Consider the following 26,930-nt stretch of genomic DNA (forward strand, 5'->3'; position numbering starts at 1 on the left):
TTACAAAGCAGTGATCCAGTCAATCAAGTAGGAGCAGAGAAACAGGAGAAGGCATATTCTCACGAGTCTGTTCCACCATTTAATGGGATCATGACTGATCTGTGACCCAACTCCACATAACCGCCTTTGATACCTTTGGTTAACAAGAATCTGTCAATCACCATTTTAAAATTAATAATTAATTTAGCACCAATTGCTGTTTGTGGAAGAGACTTACCACCTTTTACGTGAAGAAGTATTTCTTAATTTCACTCCTGAAGGGATGGCTATACCAGCTAGTTCTGGACGCCCCCAACCAAGGTATATAATTTCACCCAATCTACTTTATCTGTTCTCTTTAATATCTTGAAAACTTTGATCAAATCATCCCTTAACCTACTAAATTCAATGGGAGAACAACCCTCATTTGTATTTTCCATGTTATACAAATTTGCTATCAGTTAAGATTGATCAGACAAGCTCTGGGGATTAATATTTTAATGATTGTCATTGGGATAGGCAGTTCCTTCAACACTGAAGTGTGTGAGTTCAGGGCTTCGCTACACTCCTTTGAGATTTATTTTATGTTCTCTGGAAGTACATCTGGAAAATACACCTGACTATAATTTTAAGAAAACATCACAACAAGTTCAGATACCACCACATTCTCCATGACTGCACAGTATTTACTTTATTTTATGGTAGCATCACATACTTGAATGAACTAGAGGAAGCTCCATTGAAGTGGGAGTGGTGGGGGAACACAGTTTCCTCCTGATTTCCTGCTATAACTTTGAAGAGAGATCAACCATTCTTGATAAAAACAGTAGATGACTGTAAATGACAGCAGAAAGCACTGCTCTCCCCTACGCACCCTTGATCCATCTCCATCCCCAGACTGCAGAACCCCCAAGGAAACTTGCAATGAGTGAAAGTGCTTATTGAGAGAAAGAGAGGTAAAGAACGTGCATGATAGCACTTTACATAGTCCCTGGCACCTCACAATCAAAGAATCGCACTTTAAGTGCACTCGTTGTAAATTGTTGCCTTTACTCAATAATTCATTCCAAGTGTTGATGTGCTTTTTGCGTCAAATAGAAGTTTCCCCATTAACAGTTAAACTTGCCTTTCACCAGGTCCAATTTTTGCCCCTTTGCTGTGTTGTTGAAATGAAGGTTGAGAATTGTCTTTTCTCTGCCTTCTATCCCTTTCAGAGGCCTGTTGTCTTCTTTCAGCAGCAAAAGAGGCCAAAGATCTCTATTGTTTCCCGATTACTCAATTATCTGACACCAGGGGCAGAATTTTTGCCCCCATCTGGATATGAGGAGGTGGCAGGAGGGCATGCAATTTTGTGCCACAGCCCTTTCAGCACAGATCTGCACCAGGGCTATTTTCCTGGAGGTGGGATTGAGGGCAGAAGGGTGACCTGCCCCCCGAGCAGCGGGTGGCCAAATAAGGTGAGTCAAAGACCAATTAAGGCCAGTTATCAGAAGCCGACTGGGCCCCCCTCTGCGGCATCAGGAACAGCTGCATGGAGGCGGTCTCTTGGCTGCAGACCAGGAGGCCAGCACTCGAGGGAGCCTTGGAGGCCCTCCCTGTCTACCTGGCTACAGCTGGGTCTGCAGGTGGCCCTGTGAATGGGCTTTCCCTCATAATGGTGGCCCAGCAGCTGGCGCCAATTTTAATTAAAATTTGTTAACGTTGCGAAGAGGTGCTCTCTCCCTCCCTTACCAGCAACAGCACGCTGCAGCTCATTCTGTGCTGGAGGGCTTCCTATTGGCCCTCTAGCTTACAGAGTGCATCCTCTGGCTATTAATTGGCTAATTCAAGGAAACATTGCTGCCAAGTGACTGCTCCTGATGCAGTGTGGGGTCTGGACCCCCATTTGACCCAGACATCAGGGTGCTGACACAAAACGCAAAGTTTTGCCCTAGGAATCAAACCTCTGGGTCTTCTATGCATCATATACTGGGCTCCATCTTCAGTGACTCAGAATTCCCTTGGATCTTCTCCCATTCTGTCACTGTAACCTTGCTAGAAACCATGACCATTTCCACTATACTTCTAGCCATGGTGTGCAGGGAAGGTTTTAAGGAAATTTCTGACCAATGTGTTTCCCTTGATCCTTCTTGACCAAGTTTCCACTAGGACTAAAATTACAGTTTGCTGAGAGAACTTTTTGCTGGTGATTGTGCAGTGTTCAGATCTGTTTGCAATTCCTCAGATAATGAAGCATCAAGGCCTGGGTAACATTAAAGCTTGGGTTAAAACGTTGCATGTAACATTGATGCCATACAGGATTCATGCAATGCTCATCTCCAACAAGAGAGAATCGAACCATCTCCCATTGGTATTCAATGGCATTGCCATCAGCAAGTCCTCCACCAGCAACATCTTGAGGGTTACCATTGACCAGAAACTGAACTGAATCAGCCAAATAAATACGTGGCTACAAGAGCAGGTCAGAGGTTGGGAATTCTGCAGTGAACCCCCTCTCAAGCCTGTCCACCATCTCCAAAGCACAAGTCAGGAGTGTGATGGGATACTGTCCCTTTGCCTGGATGAGTGTGACTCCAACAACACTTAAGAAGCTTGACACCATCCAGGACAAAGTAGCCCGCTGCATTGGCACCACAATCACTGTCTTAAGTATACACTCCATCCACCATTGACGCACAGTGGCAGCAGTTTGTCCTATCTACAAGGTGCACTGCAGCAACTCACCAAGGCTCCTTTGACAGCACCTTCCAAACCTGTGATCTCTACCACCTGAAAGGACAAGGGCAGCAGACACATGGGAACACTGCCACCTGCAAGTTCCCCTCCAAGTCACACACAATTCTGATTTAGAAATATATCATGGTCCTTTAGGTGTCACTAGGTCAAAGTCCTGGAATTCTCTCCCTAACAGCATTGTGGGTGTACCTACATCATAGGGACTACAGTGGCTCAAGAATGTGGCTCACCACCACCTTCTCAAGGGCAATTAGGGATGGGCAATAAATGCTGGCCCAGCCAGCGATGCCCACATCCCATGAATGAATTAAAAAATCCCTCCGGTCAATTTAGTATAGTCTGCACTTCTGATCAATTTGCATCTAACCATTGTTTTTCTGCCAATGTCTATTTACTTTGATCTAGATATTTCACAGCATCAAAATAATGTCAGCATTTTATGGATAACTTTGTGAAATACTTTCTGCAAGTTCAACTACATTCGATATTGAGGTTTCCCAACCAGCTCTCTTGATATGTCTTTAAACCAGCTTTATTCATATTTACTACACGGAAAAACACCATTTAGCCCAACTGATCCATAATAACAACGAGCCTCCTCCCACCCTACTACATCTAACTCTGAATTCATATTTTTCTCATTCACGTATACAGGAATATAGGAACGGGAGGAGATCACTTAGCTCCTCGAGACTGATCTGCCTTCAATAAGGTAATGACTATCCTGTGACCTGTCTCCATAGCTTCCCCTTAAAAGCATCTACGCTATTTACCTAAAACAAACCATGTGGTAGTTACAATATTCTTGGTTAGACCAATGCAAAGTAATTAATAAGTCTGCAGAGGTATGTGAAACAGGAGCTTTATTGGAACACATCTTACTGCTCTGGTTTACGCCTTACACCATGAGGATAGACAAGCCTAAATCATGTGATTTTGCATCCCTTCCTGTACTGATGTCCACAGTGTCCAATTAGCATATTAAACAATTAGGATTAACCCATTAACAACCCAACAGCCAATACAACACATTACAAAGATAGGAGCGAGTTCTGCACTCTGAGCTCTTGAGCAAAGGAGTTTATGGATTTATAAGTAACTATTTTATACATATAATCCCTCTTCATCCTCAAGATGTGCCAGCAGCATTTTATAAAACTCAAATTCAGATTCTCAAGTGGGATTTGAATCCATTGGATTATTACTAATTACTAATTACAGGCCACAGGGTGAGTTGCCCATTAATATAACCACTTCACTACCATTCCAAGTTTTGCTACATGATTGGTAGCAGCATGCAAAATACAGGATTATCTTGTTAGTCTGGAAAGCATGTACATTGGGGTGAAGGGGTTTTCATACCAGCCTCGAACTAGTCTTGCTAAAGCTATTTTTCAATTACAAAGTTTGCAGAATTTGACAAAAGGTAATTATTGTTTCTATTTTTCCCAATTGACTGGTTACTCAATAAAGTGGGTGGCAAAACACAATTAGAAGTAAATGATCCTTTAAGTTTGATAGAGAGTTGAGAAATTCATGGAGTGGTTCTATCCTATCAGAGATGCTTCCCTCCACAGTGTGTTTTTTTAGTTCATTTATGGGATGTGGGCATCGCTGGCTAGGCCAGCATTTATTGCCCATCCTTAATGGCCCTTGAGAAGGTGGTGATGAGCTGCTTTCCTGAACTGCTGCAGTGCCTGTGGTGTAGGTACACCCACAGTGCTGTTAGGGAGGGAGTTCCAGGATTTTGACCCAGCGACAGCGAAGGAACGGTGATATATTTCCAAGTCAGGATGGTGAGTGGCTTGGAGGGGAACTTCCAGGTTGTGGTGTTCCCATGTATCTGCTGCCCTTGTCCTTCTAAATGGTAGAGATTGAGTTTGGAAGGTGTTGTCTAAGGAGCCTTGGTGAGTTTCTGCAGTGCATCTTGCAGATAGTACACACTGCTGCCACTGTGTGGTGGTGGGAGTGAATGTTTGTGGATGTGATGCCAATGTGTGGGCTGCTTTGTCCTGGATGGTGTCTAGTTTCTTGAGTGTTGTTGGAGCTGCACTCATCCAGAAAAGTGGGGAGTATTCCATCACACTCCTGACTTGTGCCTTGTAGATGGACAGGCTTTGGGCAATCAGGAGGTGAGTTACTCACCACAGAATTCCTAGCCTCTGACCTGCTCTTGTAGCCACACTATTTATATGGCTAGTCCAGTTCAGTTTCTGGTCAATGGTAACCCCCAGGATATTCTGTGCCAATGCAAAGAGATTTCAGTTTTGGACAATGTCCAATAATATGCAGTTATATCTGGCTGATTTTAATCTGTTTTACTCTCCCAGTGCTTGAATGGGTCAAATCTTCTTGGAGCTGGGCATCAATGTGTTCAGTACTAGAATTCTTCCTGCACCCTTCAGCTCAAACATAATTTGTTCCCTTTATGGGCTGGAGAAGTAGATTGGCATTGTATTAATTTTCTGTGGTGAGATTAATGGGCAATTAATGTGCATATCCAGTAAGTGATTAAAAATAATGTGGGGTTAAGGACAAGATCCGTTTGTGAGAAGCTAATGGTGAAGTGGCGTAAACATTTGTCAAGTTCTGGAGCTTTTCAACACTCAGTGTTATCTCCTTTTTGCCTGAAATGTTGGCCAATTTATGCATTGACAATGGAGCGCCAAGTGAACTCACCATGGCGTTTCCAGGAGGATTTGGTCCAATGTGTCTGAATTGATAATCTAGGGCAGGATGTTCCCTTCGTCGGCTGGGCGCTGTGAAACAGACCGCCTCCCACGATCGGGCCCTGACCGCGGTTTCACGCTAGCGGGCCAATTAAGGCCTGGCCCAGCGTGAAACGCGGCTCCGCACTGGCCGTGAAGGACCGAGCGGGGGTGGGGGCCAGTCGGCCGCTGGGTCCAATGGCGACCCGGCGACCGGTTTAAAATCAGCCCAGGCAGCCCCTGGGAGGCTGCCATGGAAGACGTCTGATGTACGTTCACAATGGAGACGCGTGCGGCTAGACATGGCAGGTGGGAGGGCAGGTAGGGTGGGCCCTCGGCCTCCCGCTTCTCTGATGAGTGCCTCGCTGTCCTCTTGGAGGAGATGGCTGCCAGGAGGGACACCTTTGTCCCCAGGGGTGGGAGGTGCATGGGAGGAGGTGGCAGCACTGGTCAGCAGCCGCGATGTGGTGCGGCGCTCCTGGGTGCAGTGCCAGAAGCGCTTCAATGACCTGCTGCGCTCAGGAAGGGTGAGTACCATGATGGCATGGGTCAGTGAGCAGATGTGTTAAAAGTCTGGCCAACCCCCGGTGGACCTCAGGGGTGCTAGAGTCTGAGTGCCAACTGTCAATCACGCCAGAGCTGGCCAACGGGGTGAGGCCTGGCTGCTTGGACTGAGTGCCTGCAGCTTGAGGGCCATGAGTCGCAAGTGCCCTGTCAGGTGCCCCTCAGCTGGGGTTGGCCAGGCTGCAATGGCGCTGCAGGTACAGAGTGGACTGATCAATGCTCCTCTGTCTTTCGGGAGAAGACGACCCACAACAATGTTGAAAGGTCGTGGGCCAGCAGAGGCCCCGCCAGCCTCCTAATCCTTTCCCGATACAAGCAGGATGCCCTGGAGCTTGATAACTGGCACGCCCCATGTGCAGCCGGGTATGGAGAGGCAGGGTGCCCAGACAAAGGTAAGAGTGCTGTGCACAGAGGTGAGAGTTCCGGCTTGTGCAACCATTCTAGTGCAGTCTCTTCTAGTGTAGTGAGCTTCGAACCTGAAGTCCCCATTGATCAATTGAAGACGAAGGCACCATGATGCAGATCTCTGTTGTCTCACCAGGGTGCCTGGCATGCACAGTGACAGGGTGATGACTTTAACTAATGACCTGTCCTTCTTCTCCCTTTTAGGTTCACCAGCAGGTACTCGATCTCCAGTCCCTGAAGGTCTACACCTAACACCGGAGGACCTCCAGGCACCAGCGCAGATACCAGCAGCTCAGTGGGCATTAGATCGGCGGCTGGTATCTTGGTGCACATTGGTGAGGTCACTTCACAATCACTTTAGGTGCAGGCAGAGGCAGAGAGTGCCCAGGGCGCCGGCAGTCGGAGGACTGCTGGGGACAAGGATGATGCTCAGTCGAAGACCGATGATGAGCCTCTGGAGTCGTCCATTAGATGCTGGATGTCCAGTGAGATGTGTGGGAGGATCTGGCAGAGATTCATGAGGGTTTGTGTGACATGGTCTCCATGATGGAGGAGTCCAAGCAGAGCCTGAGCACTGCGTTGACCCTCATGGCCGAGCGCACTGCCTCCATCATTGAGAGAGTGGCGACTCTCATGGAGAGGCAGCTACAGGGACAGAATGAGGGGCTCCTGGAGTTGCACTCAGATCTGCAAGCCCTCACACAGGCAATGACCTCAGGTGGTCAGTGTCAGTGTGGGAGATGGATGAGGCATCCAATATCCCAGCTAGGTGCCTGTCCATCACTGGTGAGCTGGGACGTCCAGAGCGACCTCACGTTGGCACACGAGCTGCCTGTCGTCTCTCTGGGCTCCTCTCAGGGCGCTCTGGATGATGGCAGCAGCTCCTCCTCCCCTCTGCCAGTGACCGTCACATCTGATGAGGCTGCAGCAACTGGGGAGATGCCAGCCATGGCATTGGGTGCTCCCTCCCAGGCGGGGTCAGCACAGGCTCCATTGGCCACAGGATGACCACCAAGGTCATCAAGGCCAACAAGACAGCAGAGTCAGCAGGCCGTGTCAAATGCCGCTGCTAGTGATGGGACCACCTAGATGTAGTACTCGCAAATGTAAATTAAAGGCACCCTGAGCACAAGAGGGACAGGTGATTTTATTCTCATTTGTGTTGACTTTATGAATATTGATCTGATGTTGAATACCAGAAATGTTCCTGTTAAGGTTATTGAATTGTCAGAATTACATAAATTGTGCTTTTATCTTCATGGCCTGAATATGCTTCACCTTTTTATTTCATTGGTGTGGGGAATGCCAGTACGTAATGCTGGACATAGGCTCTGAACTTCATTGCACAGGCACTGAGTGTTCTTTATCTTCAAATGAATGAGTTCTTTCAGATATCTGGGATGGACATGGCAGCCCTGGTTATAAGGTTGAAGTTGATCTATGGCAGCCTAGCTGAAGGAGGGTTGGAACAAGACGTCCCTGGTGTCTCTGCCTCCCTGCAGGTTACTGAGGTCTGGTTCCACACCCTCAGCGTTCTCCTCACTGTGCTCTTCTTTGGACATACTACTGGCCTGTGTAGCTGCCCCAAGATCCTCTTCCTCCAGTGGGTTACCTCTTGCCAGTGCCAGATTGTGGAGAGTGCAGTGCTCTGGGGGGTATTGTAGTGCACCCCCTGAATGGTCCAGACATCGGAAGCGCATCTTGAGAAGACCTTTGGCCCTCTCTACCTTGTGTAGGCATGACTCGTATTGTAACACTTCTCTGCCTCTGTTCATGAACCACCTCTTCAACAGATAGCCCTTGTCACCCAGCAGCCATCCATCCATTCGGGCTGGAGCACTGTAGAGCCTCGGCACCTGGGAGTGTCTGGAGGATGTAAGCGTCATGGGAGCTGCCTGGGTACCTTGCACAGACTTGTAGAATCTGCATCCTGTGGTCACACACTATCTGCACGTTCATGGAGTGGAAGCCCTTCCTGTTGGCGAAGGCTCCCGGCTGAAATGCTGGCGCCTTGATGGCCACATGTGTACAGTCGATTGCTTCCTGGATGTGAGGGAACCCAGCAATCACTACAAAGTCTCTGGCTTGCTCAGCCTGGCTGGCCTCGTCTGTATGGTAAAGAATAATGATCTCAGGCCCAATCATCTGGCAATTGGAGATCACGGTCTCTCCTGAGAGGCAGAGCCTCCTTCAGCACTGTACCTTGGACATATTGAGGTAGCTGCATCTCCGCCTGTAAACCCTGGCAGCAGGATAGTGGCATCTTCTGCAGCCCATTCCGCCTTGGACTACCTGCTGGCCTTGCGCCTCTTGTGCCTGCACCTCTCCTCCCATAGGACACTTCCTTGGAAGCTGCATTGGGACATCTGGTCTCAACTCCCTTCTGTCCCTCTCTTTCTCAGAGGAGGAGGTGCCTCCAGCGGAGACCACAATCCCTGTTACCAGGGTAAGGGAAGGCTGTCTGATACCAGGAAGGGTCCACACAGTCTGAATCCTCCAGGGACCTGGCAGGCAGCAATGAGTCCTGAAATGAAGCCTGGAAATGCTAAGAATGAAGCCCCGAACAGAGATGAAGCTGCCAAGTATCAATAAACAACCAGCTGCAAACTGTCTCCAAAACTCCTCACCAGTCACACTGGCAATGCTGCTGACCCGTTTCATCCCGCCCTTGGATGAGGTTTGTGAAAGTCTCAGCTGGCTGCCTGCCCGTCTTGCCCGTGCGATGAGCAGAAAATCACACGGGCAATGAAAAATCACAGTCAATTGGCCTTAAGCGGCTGCTTAAATAATGGCGGGCACCGCGCCGACACCTGCACGTGCCCACCGAGCAAAACATCGCGCAGGTGTGCCATGCCGCCGGGGCACTCACCCGACATCATCACGCACTATTTTACTCCCATTCGGGTCGGGCACGCGCCCACCTGCTGCTTGTTTCCTAACTTGCTCTAAATTCCGTTCACCAATCGTTCACCCCGGTGCACGCCAACCTAAACTGGCTCTCAGCCCGGCAACAGTTTTAAAATTCTCACCTTTGTTTCCATGGTCTCACCTCCGCTTCCAGCACTACAAAGCTCCGAGATATGGAGATATGTGCACTCCTCCAACTCTGGCCAGTTGAGCCCCCCCTCCCCACCCTGCCCCCCCCCACCACAATGTTTAAATTGCACCACCATTGGCAGACATGCCTTCAGCTGTCTTGGCTCTCAGATCTGGAATCCCCTCCTTAGGGGTCAAAGGAGAAAACCCCAGAGATGGTTAATGCTCTGGCTACGATTTTCCAAAATTCCCGAGATTCTGGAATCGTCCCGGCACATTGGAAGTTAGCATGTGTGACGCCTCTTATGGAGAGGAGGGGGTTTAATTTACAACAGCCCCGATTTCTCCTGTCACCATCCGTCCGCAAATGGAAAGGTGTTTTTGATTTTTGATTTCCCCCTTTTATAAGTGGCGCCGTATTTTCCCCAACCCTTCAGTTTTGGAGTGATCCCCAATCCTCTGTTAATAACCCCACCGCAAACCCAAGATAGGTTAAAATCAGAGGGTTAATTTATTGCTCAAAAAAAGAGACATGTCGAAGCTTTTCGCCTTGCACTCATCAGGACACTTCGCAAGAATACCAATCTTAGGGGAAAGGAAAAGAGGGTGCTGATTGGTTGGCAAGTGGGCTCTGATTGGTAGAGGCGTTGCCATGGAGAATGCACCAGAGATGGTGACTGACAGTTAACTGCCAAGTATGAGTGAAGGGCTAACAATCATTTTGTTTAAATAAGTGAATGAGCCATTCACTAGCTCATTCCTCAGGGCAATACCTTGACCAATCAGGATCAAGCTGCCTGGTTTAAATTTCGAACAATGTTTGGCCATTGGGTCTCAGCTATTTGCAATCTATATTAGTGACTTAGATAAAGATACAGAGAGTAATGTATCTAAGTTTGCTGATGATACAAAGGTAGTGAAGAGGTCATGCAGAGGTGCAAAGAGATACAGATGGATTACGTGATTGGGCAACAATACAGCCCATGGAGTATAAAGTAAGGAAGTGTGAGGTTATTCGCTTTAGTTGTAAGAATAGCAAAGCAGTTGTTTTTAAAGGCATGAACTTGTAAATGTTGATGTTCAGAGAGACTTGTGCGTGCTCTTACAAGGAACTCTGAAGAAGAGTAATCGGGACTCGAAACTTTAACTCTGCTTCTCTCTCCACAGATGCTGCCAGACCTGCTGAGTTCTTCCAGCATTTTCTGTTTAATTCAGAAAGATAGTATGTGGTGACAATAAGCAATTAGGAAGGCAAATGGCATGTTGGCCTTAATTGTAAGGGAATTGGAGGACAGGAATAAAAATGTCCTGCTACAGTTGTACAGGGGTTTGGTGAGACCACATCTGGAGGACTGTGTGCAGTTTTGGTCTCCATATCAAAGGAAGGATTTGCTTGCAGTGGAGGCAGGGCAGCGAAGATTTACTAGGTTGACCTCTGGGATAAGAGGGTTGTCCTATGATGGGAGGCTCAATAAGCTGGGTCTACAATCTCTGGAGGTTAGAAGAATGAGAGGTGATCTCATTGAAACCTACAAGATTCTGAGGGGGCTTGACAGGGTAGACACTGAGCGGTTGTTTCCACTGGCTGGAGAATCTAGAACACAGGGGTCCAGGTCTTAGGATAAAGGATTGGTTAACTGAGATGAGGAGAAATTTCTTCACTCAAATCTTTGGAATGCTCCACTCTACAGAGTTGTGCATGCTCCATTGTTGACTTTATTTAAGGCTGAGATAGATAGATTTTTGGTCTCTTGGGGAATCGGGGATATGGGGAGCTGGCAGGAAAGTGGAGTTGAAGCGCAGGATCAGCCATGATCATACTGAATGGCAGAACAGGCTCAACTGGCTGAATGGCCTACTCCTGCTTCTATCTTGTGTTCTTGTGTATATATATAGCACTTTTCATGATCACTGGGTGTCTCAAAGTACGTTGCAGCCAATGAAGTACTTCTGACACTGGGGATAACTCCACTGCTCTTCTTCAAAGTAGTACCATAGGGTCTTTTATATCCATCCAAGGAGACCGATGGGGGTCTCGGTTTAACGTTTCATCAGAAAGACAGCAGCTCCAATCGTGCAGCACTCCCTCAACATATTCCACTGGCGTATCAGCCTTGATTTCTGTGCTTAAGCCCTGCAGGGGGATTTGAAGCTGGAGACTCAGGGGTGAGACTACTGCTAACTGAGCCACAGTTGACACACATCTCAGTCCTCTCTGACTCTCCACCTTTCTCTCTTCCTTAAAGGTGTTCCTCAAAAACTACTTCTTTGACCAAACTTTCGGTCATCTATCCTAAAGTCTCTTTATGTGGGCCGGTGTTAAATTGTTTGTTAACACTCTCATGAGGAGCCTTGGGACATTTTACTATATTAAAGGCGCTGTATGAATACAAGTTATTGTTGATGTTCTTTGAGCAGTTGCATTGAGCCTCACCCATATTCAGGGAGACTTTAAAGGGAGGGAATACCAACTCAGTAAAATGAGCTGGAATAGACTGTAACCTACTCCAGTCTGATTACAGCGTGCTGTACATGATTCCCAGCTCTATCTGATCCCAATTCAGAATGAATGGACTGCAAGCGCAGAAACAAATCAGAACGTGAATTAAAGCTATTCTCTTTTCAAAAGTACTAGGAATATAAAAAATAATTTTTAAAAATTGTTTATCTGTCTTTCATATCTTCCAAGGAAAGCATTCTATTTCTGACCAAGAGAGTGGATTAGTAAGCCACTCCCAGTCGTATGCCAATGCTGGCCTTGAGTTGGAAGGCACACACACACATAACCTGAGTACACAATGACTCAGCTGACCACATTTCCCCTCTCCCTGTGGATAATTCTTGACACGTTGCACATTTGACCTCGTTCACTCTGCGGTGATTAGGGGCTCAAATTGTGACAAACCCTGGTGACCTACTGCCCGAGTGCTTAACACAACAACAATAACTTAGATTTCTATAACACCTTTAATGTAGTTAAAAAGTCCCAAGCAGTGTAATCAGTCAAAAATTGGCACCCAGCTGGAGTAAGGAGGCATCGGGACAGGTGACCAAAAGCATGGTCAAAGAGATGGTCAACGCTTTAAGAAGCGTTGGAAAGGAGGAGAGGGAGGTGGAGAGGTTTAGAGAGGGAATTCCAGAGCTTAGGGCCTAGGCAGCTGAAGTATTTTTTAAAATCTTGAAAAGCTGGAGGTCCAAAAAGATTTAGGGATCATGTACACAGATCACTGAAACGTAGCAGTGGTCAGGTACAAGAAATAATCAGAAAGACACATGAAATATGAGCCTTATATCTCGAAGGCTAGAATTTGAAGGGAGGAAGTTTTATCACATCTACAAAGCTCTGGTTAAACCATTTCTAAGTATTGTATACAGATCTGGGGACTACATCCTAGGAAGGATATATTGGCTTTGGGAGGAGTACAGCACAGATTCACCAGCATGTAATTAGGGTTCCAAGGTGAGATTATAAGGAGAGATTACATGAACTAGGTTTGTATTCCCTGAAATACAGAAGATTAAGGGGTGATTTGATTGAGGTTTTCAGTATTTTCAAAGGAATTGATTGTTTGATTGATAGAGAGAAACTTGTTTTTGCTGGTGGGAGAGTCTAGAACTAAGATCAGAACAAGTCCACATGGGAGAAAGTTCAGAAATATGTCTTTGAGCAAAGGGTGATAGAAGTGTGGAACTCTCTCCTACAGAAAGCAGTGGATGCCAGCTTGATTAATGATTGTAGGTCAGAGATTAATAAATGTTTGCCATCCAAGGGTATGAAGCGATGTGCAACCAAGGCGGGTTGGTGGAGTTATGATACAGATCAGCCATGTCTGGGCGAAACAGGCTCAATGCGCTGAATGGCCTCTTGCTAAGATGAGAACATGACAGGCAACCATTCATGACTGAAGTACAATTCCTGTGTGACCTGTTTTTGTTGCATCCAAAAACGTTCAGTCCTCAATGTGACTTCACTCTGGAGTATTTATTGAACAAAATCGATCAACGGTTGTGAATGTAATTCTGTCCAAACTGATAGCTGGTTCATGATTAATTAGACCTTCGCCTCTGAATTTCACACAGACTGTCTTTCTGTATCTAACACTACTATTTACATTTGTGAAAAATGATTCAATTCTAAATCTATTTCATCATTACTAGATTACATTTTTTTCCTCTTTACCAAGCTGCCGCATGCTACGGATACAGCTGGAGTCTGGCCAATCTGTTTTAGACTGAATAATCATTAGTACATGGTATTAGGGTGAACGATAGGAGGGATTTTTTTTTCATTCCCAGTGAGGTCTGGGCCATTTAACTGGGGAGCCGCACTAGGAGGCCTGGTCTATTTTAATGACCATGCTTCATTATCATTCCTCTGGCTGTCTGTCTGTCTGCAACAGGCCACCAGATTCAGCCCACCTGCTTTGTGCCTGTGGCTGGTCAAAGGTCACTGGGCTGGTAGTTGGGGGTGGGGAGGGATGGGCCTGGCTCAGGAGAGTTTTATGGGTCAGAAGGAGGGAGTCTGAACTTTCTTTGCATGGCCTGATGGACCAATTGTTTTACTGATCACAATGAAGAGATGAGACAAAAGTACCCTCATTAAGCAGTTAAAATTATATTGGTGTTCCTAATAACTTGTATCCTGATACACATTTATTCATGTGGTCTTTCAACCCAAGCCAGGCAGGCACCTCAAACATTGAAGGAAAGAACTATAGTGTGGAAAATGAGTAGTAGATTATCACTTGGATTTTAATTCCAATTGGCAGACGGAGTTCAAATCCTCTATATTAAGTCTAACATTCTTTCCTCTGTTAGTCTGGGTTCACTGGGAAATACTCATACCTCTGTGGGAGTGCTGCATCGTCAGAGGTGCCGTCTTTCAGATGAGACGTTCAATGAAGTTCGCTGTCTGCCCTCTCGGTGGACGTAAAAAATCTCATGGCATTAACTGAAGAACAGCAGGGAATTTCTCCACAGCCTCCTGGCCAGTATTGGTCTGGCACCCAACAGGACAAAAGAAACTGATTATCTGATTGGTGCCTCTGGGAACTTACTGTGTGCAAATTGGCTGCTGTGTTTCCTACAGAATAGTAATGACTCGGAAGTACTTAATTGGCTGCGAAGCACTTTGGGACGTCATGAGGCAATGAAAGATGCTATATAAATGCAAGTTCTTCTCCTTGTTGCCACATAGTGCCTGTTTTTGAGGAGGGGTATTGAGTTGAAGTTTAGGAAAGTTAAATATTGCACATTTTAAAAAATCCTTTCGCCTTGCTCCCAAGCCAGATGTACAAAGCTGAATATGTATTCCAACCCTCTCCCTGTATATGGGATAAAACACCTTCATGTTAGGTAAGGGGTTCTGAGATTTTGACCCTGCCATGGTGAAGGACAGGCAAAATATATGTGTCATCAAATATAAATCACCAATGGGAGTTATTTTCTTGAACTGGAAGTGGAATGTTTCTGTAATTTCGTGAGCGGAATCTCTTGCCTGCTCATTTATCAACAAGGATTTAAACTCGGGTGCAAGAGCAAAGTACTGTGGGTGCTGCAAAACTGAAATAAAAACAGAAAGCGCTGGGAATATTCAGCAGCTCTGGCATATGGAGAGAGAAAGGGAGTTAACGTTTCTAGCTCTGTTCCTCTCTCCGCCAATGCTGCCAGACCTGCTCAGCACTTTTTGTTTTTATTCAATTCTGCCACTTCAGGTGGCAATCTGCAGAGAAGAAAGTCTTCCGAAAAAAATAGCTTCTTCTGCAAAACTTCCAAAGATTCCGGGCTGCTGTTATTGTGGCATGCCACCTTTTAAGAACGAACAACTTGAAGGACAGCAAAGCACGCTTGCTGTCTGTCTCTGAATGTGGTCTTGAAGAGCTGTCATAAGTCATCTGTACTCAAACCACACTGGAAGCTTTCCAGTTAAAGGTTATCTGCATGCTAAATGAAGGTCAGAATGTGGCATTTTGTTGAAAGGGCCAGTGCTAGAAGGTATTTTCTCATCCCCTGTGATCTCTCGGAGGATGTTGAAGAATCCATAAATATTTTCTAACCATCACACACTACACATGACAAAGTTGAGAGAGCAGCAGAAGCAGTTTTTTTTTAATACAATTTAGCATTTTCACGATTGTTTATACATTACCTTTCCCGATCGACAAGAATAAAGCCTGCTATCATCTAACATTTTATGGCTTCCCATTTCAGAACATTTGATTAATTGCCAGTCAGTTCCCACTATTATATGCCATATTACCTCAAGCGCTAAACTGCATTGAAGATTTTATTGTCTGGGTTTTCATATGAACTCTTTGGATCCTTGCCAGTAAGGAGCGGTGATTTTGCACTTTACGACTTACAGTTTATCTGAAAAATGCTACTTTTTATCTGTGGGTTTGGGAGCAGAATACGGGTTTCTCATTTAGTCTATGTTACTGCACAGTACATAAGGACATAAAAAATAGGAGCAGGAGTAGGCCATTCAACCACCCGAGCCTGATCTGCCATTCAATAAGGTCATGGGTGATCTGAATGTGGCCTTAACTCCACTTTCCTGCTGCCCACATTTTTCCCAAAAACTTTCCTGTTGTCACTGGACTGGTAATGCTCTGCAGACCCGGGTTCAAATCTCACCATTGCAGATAATGGAATTTGAATTTAATAAATATCTGGAATTAAAAATCTAATGATGACCACAAAGCCATTGTTGTAAAAACCCATCTGAATCACTAATGCCCCTTTAGGGAAGGAAATCTGCTGTCCTCACCTGGTCTGGACCTACATGTCCAGCCACAGCAATGTGGTTGCCTCTTAAAAATGCCCTCTGAGCAAGGGCAATTAGGGATGGGCAATAAATGCTGGTCTCGACAGCAATGTCCACATCCCACGAATTAATATTAAAAAATCGAACAAAGCCTTTCATGTGCTCTTTCAATGGCTTTGTGGGTAAATTGCACTATCAACAAGTGGTATGGGCAGATCAGTGAAGGCTAAAAATTTGGACTATTGAGTAAAATAGCTTAATGCTTTGATGGGATTGTAGGTATGTTCTATTTGAACAAGGCTGGTCTGAACTGGGGGCCTCATCTTTGCTGGTCTACTGCACGTGGTTAGGGAGAAATGATATCCATTCTCCTCACGCAGCCCAATGCCTATGTGAAAGCAAGAAGATGGGGAAGGCCCATGCTCGTAAGATTGTTATTGATATGTGTAGGGTTGTGCACAAAGAGGGAGTGTGAGTCTCCGTTAATGAGAGGAAAATTATGCCGTTGAAGGTAAGTCAATTGAAAATTTCAAAACTGAGATTGACAGATTCTAGTTAGGGTATTAAGGGTTAGAGAACCAAGGCAGGTAGATGGATTTAAAAGACAAATCAGCCATGATCTAGCTGAACGGCAAAGCAGGCTCAAGGGGCTTAATGGCCTACTCCTGTTCCTGTCAGAAAACAATTTTAAAAACAGTTAAGGCCACAGAGAGCCCAAGTGGCTTTATATCCGATCAACGACCCTCTATGGAACTTTCAGAAAACAAGCCTGCTCTCCAGTAACAATCTTAATCCAAAGAAAATGAACCACACGAACGCTGGAAATCGTCAGCCTTCTTCTGCCTCGTCGTTCTGTAACTGACCGCGAGTGCCACTGTCGAGCAAGTGTCAAACCAATAGAAGGCTGTGACCAATCATTTAGACTGTGAAATTAAAGTGGTCCAATTCTTCTCACAGGATGCAAAGAATTGGTTTGAAACTTAATTTGCTTCAGTTGAGCTAAAGGTCAAATCATTTCTGCAGTCAGAATCACCATCCGGGGGTACAAAACATAATTACCAGGTTAGCTTGCACGGGCTAATTTGAAAAATTCAGGCTAATGCCTTTAAGTCAGTCCAGCAAAGAAAAGTGAGACAGGCTTTCAAAACCACGGCTTCGGGTCTTTGAGGAAGACATAAAATGTAGGCCATGATTTGCAAAGACTACAAATCCTGTGCGAGGGTTGGTTGTGCCAAATTAGGAAATTATCAAGCAGATCTAGTTCCTGGAGCAGCAATGATGCTGCAGAGTGGCTCTGATGCTCACTTTCTACTAGTTCTCACAGGTGGTACATCTGCCTTGTAGTGATCGGTGAAAGAATAATTCATCACATTACTGATCAAGCCATTATTCTAAGCTTTTTCTTACTCATTCACAGGATGTGGGCTTCGCTGGCTGGGCCAGCATTTATTGCCCATCCCTAGTTGCCCTTGAGAAGGTACAGGTGAGCTGCCTTCTTGAACTGCTGCAGTCCATGTGGTGGAGGTACACCCACAGTGCTGTTAGGAAGGGAGTTCCAGGATTTTGACCCAGTGACAGTGAAGGAACGGCACAGTCAGGATGGTGAGTGACTTGGAGGGGAACTTCCAGGTGGTGGTGTTCCCATCTATCTGCTGCCCTTGTCCTTCTAGGTGGTAGTGGTCATGGGTTTGGAAGGGACTGTCTAAGGAGCCTTGGTGAATTCCTCCAAAGCATCTTGTAGATTGTACACACTGCTGCTACTGTGCGTCGGTGGTGGAGGGAGTGAATGTTTTTTTATATGGTGCCAATCAAGCGGACTGCTTTGTCTTGGATGGTGTTCGAAATCTATCCCATTAGCACGGTGGTAGTGCCACACAGCACGATGGAGGGTATCCTCAATGTGATGCTGGGACTTCGTTTCCACAACGACTGTGCGGTGGTCACTCCTACCAATATAGTCATGGACAGATTCATCTGCGGCAGGCAGGTTGGTGAGGATGAGGTCAAGTATGTTTTTCCCTCATTTTGATTCCTTCACCACCTGCTGCGTACCCAGTCTAACAGCTATGTCATTTAGGACTCGGCCAGTTCAGTCAGCAGTGGTGCTACCGAGCCACTCTTGATGATGGACTTTGAAGTCCCCCACCCAGAGTACATTCTGCACCCTTGTCACCCTCAGTGCTTCCTCCATGTGGTGTTCAACATGGAGGAGCACAGATTCATCAGCTGAGGAAGGGCGGTCCGTGGTAATCAGCAGGAAGTTTCCTTGCCCATGTTTGACCTGATGCCATGAGACTTCATGGGGTCCAGAGTCGATGTTGAGGACTCCCAGGACAACTCCCTCCCGACTGTATACTACTGTGCCGTCACCTCTGCTGGACCTGTCCTGCTGGTGGGACAGGACATACCCAGGGAAGGTGATGGTGGTGTCTGGGACATGATCTGTAAGGTATGATTCTGTGAGGATGATTATGTCAGGCTGTTGGTTGACTAGTTCGTGGGACAGCTCTCCCAATTTTGGCACTAGCTCCCAGATGTTAGTGAGGAGGACTTTGCAGGTCGACAGGGCTGAGATTGCCTTTGTCATTTCCAGTTGATGCCGGGTGGTCCATCCGGTTTCATTCCTTTTTGAGACTTCGTAGCAGTTTGTTACAACTGAGTGGCTTGCTAGGCCATTTAAGGGTCAACCACATTGCTGTGGGTCTGGAGTCACATACAGGCCAGGTAAAGATGACAGATTTCCTTCCCTAAAGGGCATTAGTGAACCAGATGGATTTTTACATCAATCAACAATGGTCATCATTAGACTTTTAATTCCAGATTGTTGTTGAATTCAAATTCCATCATTTGCCGTGACGGAATTCGAATCCGGGTCCCCAGAGCATTACCCACAGTCTCTGTACTACTAGTCCAGCGACAATACCACCATGCCATCATCTATATTTCACCATGACAATGCTGCCTCATTCAAGGAACATTATGGTACTCTTTTAGCATAGATGCATGTCTCTGTGGGTAAGGCTTCAGAATTTGTTTCAAATTAATATGTGCGGGCCGTTCCCAGTGTTTCTTCAGCACTGGCTTAAGAACCTGGGCAACATGCTGCTGAGGATCCGCCAGCTTCTAGAAACTTGAGATCATCCAAGATGCTGCTGCCTGTGTCTTTACTCACACCAACTTCCACTTTCCCTTCACTGCTGGTCTCACTGACCTGCACTGACTGCCAGTCCGGCAACACCACCATTTTCAAATTCTTATCCTTGTTGGTGGAATCCCTCCACACCCTTGGCCCTCCCTATCTCTGTAAGCTCCTCCTGCCCCACAACCCCCCTGATATCTCTTCACTCCTCTAATTCTGGCCTTTCATGCACCTCGGATTTCCTTCACTCCACCACCGGTGGCCATCCACTTAAATCGCTCCTTAAAACCCATCTCTTTGACCAGGTTATTAATATTCTATTCTAGAAAGGCAGTGCTGAAATATAGAACTGGAACCCATCTTTACACACTGTTACATTTATTTATGGAGTCACACATTACAAGCATATACCTCCTAATCCAACAACTGCTGTTTTAACTTGTGCCCATTTATGTGTCTGTTTATATGCGCTCACATGGAACCCCAGTTAATGCCCACCATCTGCATACAATTAAACAGAATTAAGGTAAAATTATCAGTTGGCTACCTGTCCTAATATTTCCTTATGAACTCAGTGTTCAAATGTTATTTGATAGTCATCCCTGTGAAGCAATTGGACATTTTACTTCATTAAAAGTGCTTTAAAAATGCAAGTTCTATGTCCATTGGGGGAGACACAGTCACCTATCTTCACTGCTGGGATCATGATCAGAGACAAGTGGTGTTCAATTATTTATTTTAAAGCTTAATTACGTTCAATGCAATTTAAAAAGCTGTTTCTTATTTTCCCATTTCTGTGCTCCACATGCACACTGGCCAGCAGCCAGGCAGTTCACCTCACTTCACTCTAAGTGCCACTCTGAGGGGGGTGGGGGTTGCCCAGAATGACTGAATTTCTGATTCCTCTTCCCCCCACTATTAGCAGGTAGCTGCTAACTGTTCAGTGCCTTCTTGTGTCAGTCTGGTTAAGAACCTGCGAAGAAACATGTGTGTAAAGCAGCTTCGTTTTTATCCACAACACAATACTTTGAAATTCCAGAGTGCTCTGCTATCACATCCCAGCGAAGCCTTCCATTCTCCATAACCTTGAGTTCCTCCAAAACCCCGCTCTATTCCACATCAAACCACTCTCGCCCATGACCTCATTGGGTTCCTGGTCCACCAACACCTCAGTTTAAAAATTCTGGTTCTCTACTGAGAAACCTCTCTGTGGCCTCACCGTCGGTCTGTCCGCAAGCATGACCCAGACCTTCCCGTCGCTTACCATTTCAACACCCCACCCTGCTCTCTTGCCCACATGTCCGTCCTTGGCCTGCTGCAATGTTCCAGTGAAGCCCAACGCAAACTGGAGGAACAGCACCTCATCTTCCGACTAGGCACTTTACAGCCTTCCGGACTGAATATTGAGTTCAACAACTTCAGACCATGAACTCTCTCCTCCATCTCTACTCCTTTTTTAATCCATTTTTAAATTTCAACTTTAATTTCAATTTTTATTCCTATTTATTTTCATTTTTATTTTTTTATTTATTTTTATTTATTCATTCTTTTTTTTAATCCTTTTTCCCCAACAGCAACCCCGACCCCCCGCCCCCTACAGGGCCATCTATCACTTGTTTCTATGTTGTACTTGTGCTGCTATTAACATATCTGCCACTATCAGCACCCTCTTTAGCCCCTACCACTACTATTAACACTCCCATTGTCTTGTGTCCATGGCATCATTGTCAACCTCTCCTTAGCTTCCACCTATCCATGATCTTCTCTCTTGCTTTACCTGCTCCACCCCCTCTTAAACAGTATAAAATCCATCACATTTCTACTTCTCTTTAGCTTTGAAGAAGAATCATACGCACTCAAAACGTTAACTCTGTTTCTCTCTCCGCAGATGATGCCAGACGAGCTGAATTTTTCCAGCACTTTTTGCTTTTATTTCAGGTTTCCAACATCCGCAGTATTTTGCTTTCAGAAAAAAATCCTAACTTTGAATTGAGCCATCTGCCAATAAAATAGAATCAAAGAATCCTGGACTTATTACAGCACAGAAGGAGCCCATTCGACTTGTCGAGTCAGTGCTGACTCTCTGAACATACGAACACACGAACTAGGAGCAGGAGTAGGCCACTCGGCCCCTCAAGCCTGCTCCGCTATTCAATAAGATCATGGCTGATCTGACCGTAACCTCCCGCTTACCCCCGATAACGTTTCACCCCCTTGTTAATCAGGAATCTGTCTAGCTCTGCCTTAAAAATATTCAAAGACTCTGCTTCCACTGCCTTTTGAGGAAGAGAGTTCCAAAGACTCACGACCCTCTGAGAGAAAAAATTTTCTCCACATCTCTGTCGTAAATGAGTGACCCCGTATTTTTAACCTATTATCCGGGTAAACCTTCTCTGAACTGCTTCTAAGACATTTGCATCTTTCCTTATATAAGAAGACCAATACAGCACGCAGTACTCCAGATGTGGTCTCACCAGTGTCCTCTACAACTGAAGCATAACCTCCCTACTTTTGTATTCAATTCCCCTCGTAATAAATGATAACATTCTATTAGCTTTCCTAATTACTTGCTGTACCTGCATATTAGCCTTTTGTGATTCATGCACCAGGACGCCCAGATCCCTCTGAATCTCAGAGCTCTGCAATCTCTCACCATTTAGATAATAAACTTTTTTATTCTTCCTGCCAAAATGGATAATTTCACCTTTGCTCACATTATACACCATTTGCCAGGTCTTTGTCCACTCAATTAACATATCTATGTCATTGTGTAGCCTCCTTACATCCTCTTCACCACTTACTTTGTTACCTATCTTTGTGTCATCAGAAAATTTAGAAGCCATATCACCTGTCCCTTCACCCAAGTCATTTATATAAATTGTAAAAAGTTGAGGTCCCAGCACTGATCCCTGTGGCACACCACTCTGTACATCCCACCAGCCAGAAAAAGGCGCATTTATAGCTGAGCCATGTTTCTTGTTAGGTAGCCAATCTTCTATCCATGCTAATACATTACCCACTACACCATGAGCTTTCATTTTCCCCAATAACCTTTGATGTGGCATCTTATCAAATGCCTTCTCGAAATCTAAGTACAGTACCAACACCAGTTCAACTTCATTCACAGCACATGTGACTCCTTCAAAGAACTCCAATAAATTGTTAAACATGATTTCCCTTTCAAAAAACCATGTTGTCTCTGCCTGATTGCCTTAAACCTTTCTAAGTGCCCTGCTATAACATCTTTCATAATAGCTTCTAACATTTTCCCTATGATAGATGTTAAGCTAACTGACCTGTAGTCTCCTGCTTTCTGTCTCCCTCCCGTTTTGAACAAAGGAATTACATTTGCTATTTTCCAATTTAATGGAACCTTCCCTGGATCTAGGGAATCTTGAAAAATTAAAACCAACACAACAACTATCCACTAGTCACTCTTTCAAGACCCTAGGATAAAGTCCAGCAGGACCCGGGGATTTGTCAGCCCGCAGCTCCTGCAATTTGCTCAGTACCATTCCTTGGTGTTTGTAATTTTCCCGAGTTCCTCCCTCCCTTCCACTTCCTGATTCGCAGCTAGTTCTGGGATGTTACTTGTATCCTCTGTAGTGAAAACCAATGCAAAATAACTGTTCAATTCATCTGCCATCTCCTTACTTTCCATTATTAATTCCTCGGACTCTCTTTTATTAGGACCAATGTTTACTTTGTTAACTCTTCTTTAGCTAGTCCCAATCATCCACCCTTTCCTTGGAGCCCGGTAATTTTTTTGTTTCCCTTCAGGTGCTTATCCAATTCGCTTTCGAAAACCATATTGAATCTGCCTCCACCACATTCTCAGGCAGGGTATTCCAGGCTGTAAACACTCCCCGCATAAAAATACTTTTCCTCACCTCACTTTTGGCTCTTTTGCTAACCACCATAAATCTGTGCCCCCTAATTCTCCCCCTTCTGCTAATGGGAACAGTTCCTCTCTATCTATTCTGTCTGGACCCCATGTGGTTTTAAACACATCGATCAAATCTCCTGTCAGCCTTCTGTAAGGAGATCAATCTCAACTTCTCCAATCTATTCACTCAACTGAAGTTACCTCATCCCTGGAACCAATCTCATAAATCTTTTCTGCCTAATCCTACCTAAAGCCTTCAAATACTTCCTAAAATCTGGTCTCTGGAATAGGACACAAGGCTCCAGTTGAGGCCGAACCAGTGTTTTACAAAGGATCATCATAACTTCCTTGCTTTTGTACTTTATGCCTCTACTTCTTATGAAGCCCAGGATACTGTATGCCTTATTAACTGCTTTCTCAACCTGCCCACCAACTTCAATGATTTGCATACATACATCCCCTGGTCTCTCTATTTCTGCATCCCCTTTAAAATTGTACCTTTTATTCTCCATTGCCTCTCTTTGTTCTTTCTACCAAAATGGAATACTTCGCACTTCTTTGCATTAAATGTTATCTGCCATGTGTCCGGCCAGTCCAAAAGCCTGTACATGTCCTCTTGAAATCTATTACTATCCTCCTCACAATATACATATTTCCAAGTTTTGTGTCTTCTGCAGATTTTTAAATTGACCAAAGTCTAGATCATTAATTTAGATCAAGAAAGGCAGTGATTTTAGTACTAACCTCTGGGGAACCCCACTGTATACCACCCTCCAGTCTGAAAAACAATCACTCATCACTTTTCTATTTTCAGTCACTTAGCCAACTTTGTATCCATGCTGCCACTATCCTTATTTCATGGGCTTCAACTTTGCTGATAAGACTGTCATTTGGCACTTTAGCAATCGCTTTTTGAAAGTCCATATACAACACGTCAACCGTGTTACCCTCATCAACCTTTTCTGTTACCTCATCAAAAAACTTGATCAAATTAGTTAAACACAATTTATCTTTTACAAATCCATGCTGGCTTTCCTTAATTAACCCACACTTAGCGACTGCTAATTTTGTCTCAGATTCTTGTTTCTAAAAACGTTTCCCATTATCAATGGACTGGCCTTCAGTTGGTAGGCTTATCTTTACACCCTTTTTGAACAAGGTTATAACATTCTCAATTCTCCAGTCCTCTGGCACTGCCCCCTTACCTAAGGAGGATTGGAAGATTATGGCTCGTAATTCCACAATTTTGCCCGAACTTCCCTAAGTATCCTTCACTACATCCCATCTGGTCCTGGTGGCTTATCAACTAGTACTGGATTTGCTTGTTGCAATTATCAACCCATGCTCTTCCCGTGGTTTAAAAAGAAAAAAAAGGACAAACAAATCGAGGCATTCTAAGATGCGTTTTCTGCCGCTAGATGTTACTGACACTACTTACTATCAGTTCCATTTAACATGAAAACCAAGAGCTGTTGAATTACTGATGAGGAAATTCAAAATGGCTGCCTCTCAGACACCAATATCTGAATGTAAGACTTCAACATCATCTAGGGTTGGACATTTGTTGCAATTAACAGACTACGCACACAAAGTTATGACATTACTGTTTACATTTTGAACAGTCAAATCAGTATAGAACAAGAATTCTGATACCTAACCTGACTTGAAATACCAGGGGCAGGATCTTGCCCTTGGCAGGGGCGGTTGGGAAGCTGACCACTGCCCGCAATCGGCTCCACACCGCGATTTTACGTGGGCTGGCCAATTAAGGCCCATGTGGAACGCGAGTGGCAGTGCTGAGCGCTGCTTGTGCAGTCGGGGGGGGGTGGGGGGGGGGGGGTGGAGGAGGGCGAGCAAGCCTATGGAGCAATTCGCGCATGCGCGAGAAAGAGCGCTTCAATGCCTCAGGGAGATGAAGCGCTGTTTAACAAAAAAATAAAGGAAATAAAAATGTGATAAAACATGTCCCCTCACGTGACTCTGTCACATGAGCAGGGACATGCTTTTAATTCAGGTGTTAAATTTTTACTTTATTTGTGTTTGATTTTGGAAACCTCATCCGGCCCTTGGATGAGGCTTCCTAAAAAACGTAAAGGCCACTTGGCCTTTTTGCCTGCCTGTCAACCGTTAGGTCGAACGGGCAGTGAAAAATTCAGCACCATTGTTAACTTAATGGCCTTAATAGGCCTTTTAATTGTCGGTGGGCGCATTGCCTCCTCCGACGCGTGCCTGCCGACCTAGCTATAGTGAAAGTGCGCGTTGACGTCGGCGCACCCAACCAGTATCAACGCGCTTTATTTCATGCTCCGGTGTGATGGGTACGCCCCCGCACACGCCAAGCGTAATTTTCTGCCCCAGATTTTCATTTACAAAACTCAGATTACTTTGGATATAACCAAACGGCACGATAGCGATTGAATTCGGTTACCAAGACGGCGATTCTTGCAGGGTGTTGCTCTACGCTGCTGCTGGCCTACCTGGGAAACAAAAGCCTTGGCGGTCTGTGGGCTCAGGAAGAGGATTGCCCGTCGAAGTGTGTCACGATAGCGGTTCATCTCCTCCAAACGCATTGTGGCAAACATAGTACTGATCATCCTGTTAATGTTGTTTTCCACTTTCTGCAGAGCTACGTCCATCCCTTGCTGAGAAGCTTTGTCCAAAAAGTCCTGAATCCCACGGATATCTGGCAGTGAAAAGATAACAGTTACCTGTTAGATGTTAGGTTGAGTTATGTAACCCCTTAATAGAGATTTTCAAACTTTGCACCGTTTTACAATATAGTTAATGAGTTTCATTATTATGCTGCAAATCTTGGACAAGTGCTCGTTGCACAGAGACCTGGTTAGAATAAATCTCCTGAATTAGCATCTTCTTAATTGTGGTTAAAAGTGCTTTAAAGTGCAATAAGAATATAGAAAAACTGTTGAGCAACCTGATATAAGATTCACTTTTATCTTTCCAGATATAAGCTGCAAGACAATGAATATTTTGACAATATTATAAATTCCCATTTTAAAATCTAACAGTGTGTCCTCCAGGTACAAAATTATCACATCTAACAATGATCAGTGACAGTAATGTTACTGTAAAGGCACTACCCCATTCCCTTCCAAAGATAACATCATTATCTTCCCTCTGCAAAAAAAGACCTTAGACATTTCTGTCCTCTCCAATTGCTGTCCCTACTCTAACCTCCTTTTCCTCTCCAAGGTCATTGAACATGCTGTCACCTCTGAACTCTGCGCCCTTGGGCTGGATATTATGTTCTTCGGCAGGGTGAGGGAGGCAGAACAGAAGCTGAGTGGTCTGCTAGCTCCCTCCCCCACCACCTCGGCTCGTCCAATCCAGCGTTGGATGGTCGATTAGTGGCGGCCTGGTGGATAGGAGGCCAATCAAAGGTGCAAAGGAGGCTCCGCGCCCAATCGGGACAGTCGGCTGTGTGACGTCTTGCGCCAGAGGAGTAATGCCACAAACAGGAAGACGGTCACGGGCTACAAGTCGAAAGGCCCCTGCTCTCTGAATGTTTCTTTGGGAGGGATTTTCTGGCCCCTCCCACCGGTGGGATCTTCCGGTCCTGCCGGAGTTAGAGGAGATTTGAATGGCTCGCTGCGGGGGAACCCAGCGTGGGGGGCGGGGGGGGGGGGAGGTGGGGAGATGCGGAAAATCCCGGCCTTCATTGTTTTTTTTTTTATTAAGGCTCAAGAAAGCTCA

General features: G+C 45.4%; 1 protein-coding gene across 3 annotated transcripts in view; it reads right to left on the bottom strand.

The window, feature by feature from the left end:
- The window catches only part of grid2 (glutamate receptor, ionotropic, delta 2), a 928,012-nt gene that overhangs the window by 260,486 nt on the left and 640,596 nt on the right, over positions 1-26,930 (bottom strand). For all 3 annotated transcript variants that reach the window (XR_013580586.1, XR_013580577.1, XM_078570739.1), the window contains exon 4: positions 25,697-25,902. Coding sequence is in view for 1 of the 3 variants with exons in the window: in XM_078570739.1 (XP_078426865.1) it covers positions 25,697-25,902 (206 nt within the window). In the remaining 2 variants the exon portion in view is untranslated. The remainder of the gene's footprint in view (positions 1-25,696; positions 25,903-26,930) is intronic.

The sequence above is a fragment of the Cetorhinus maximus genome, chromosome 1, assembly GCF_964194155.1.
Source record: "Cetorhinus maximus chromosome 1, sCetMax3.hap1.1, whole genome shotgun sequence".
Taxonomy (NCBI): domain Eukaryota; kingdom Metazoa; phylum Chordata; class Chondrichthyes; order Lamniformes; family Cetorhinidae; genus Cetorhinus; species Cetorhinus maximus.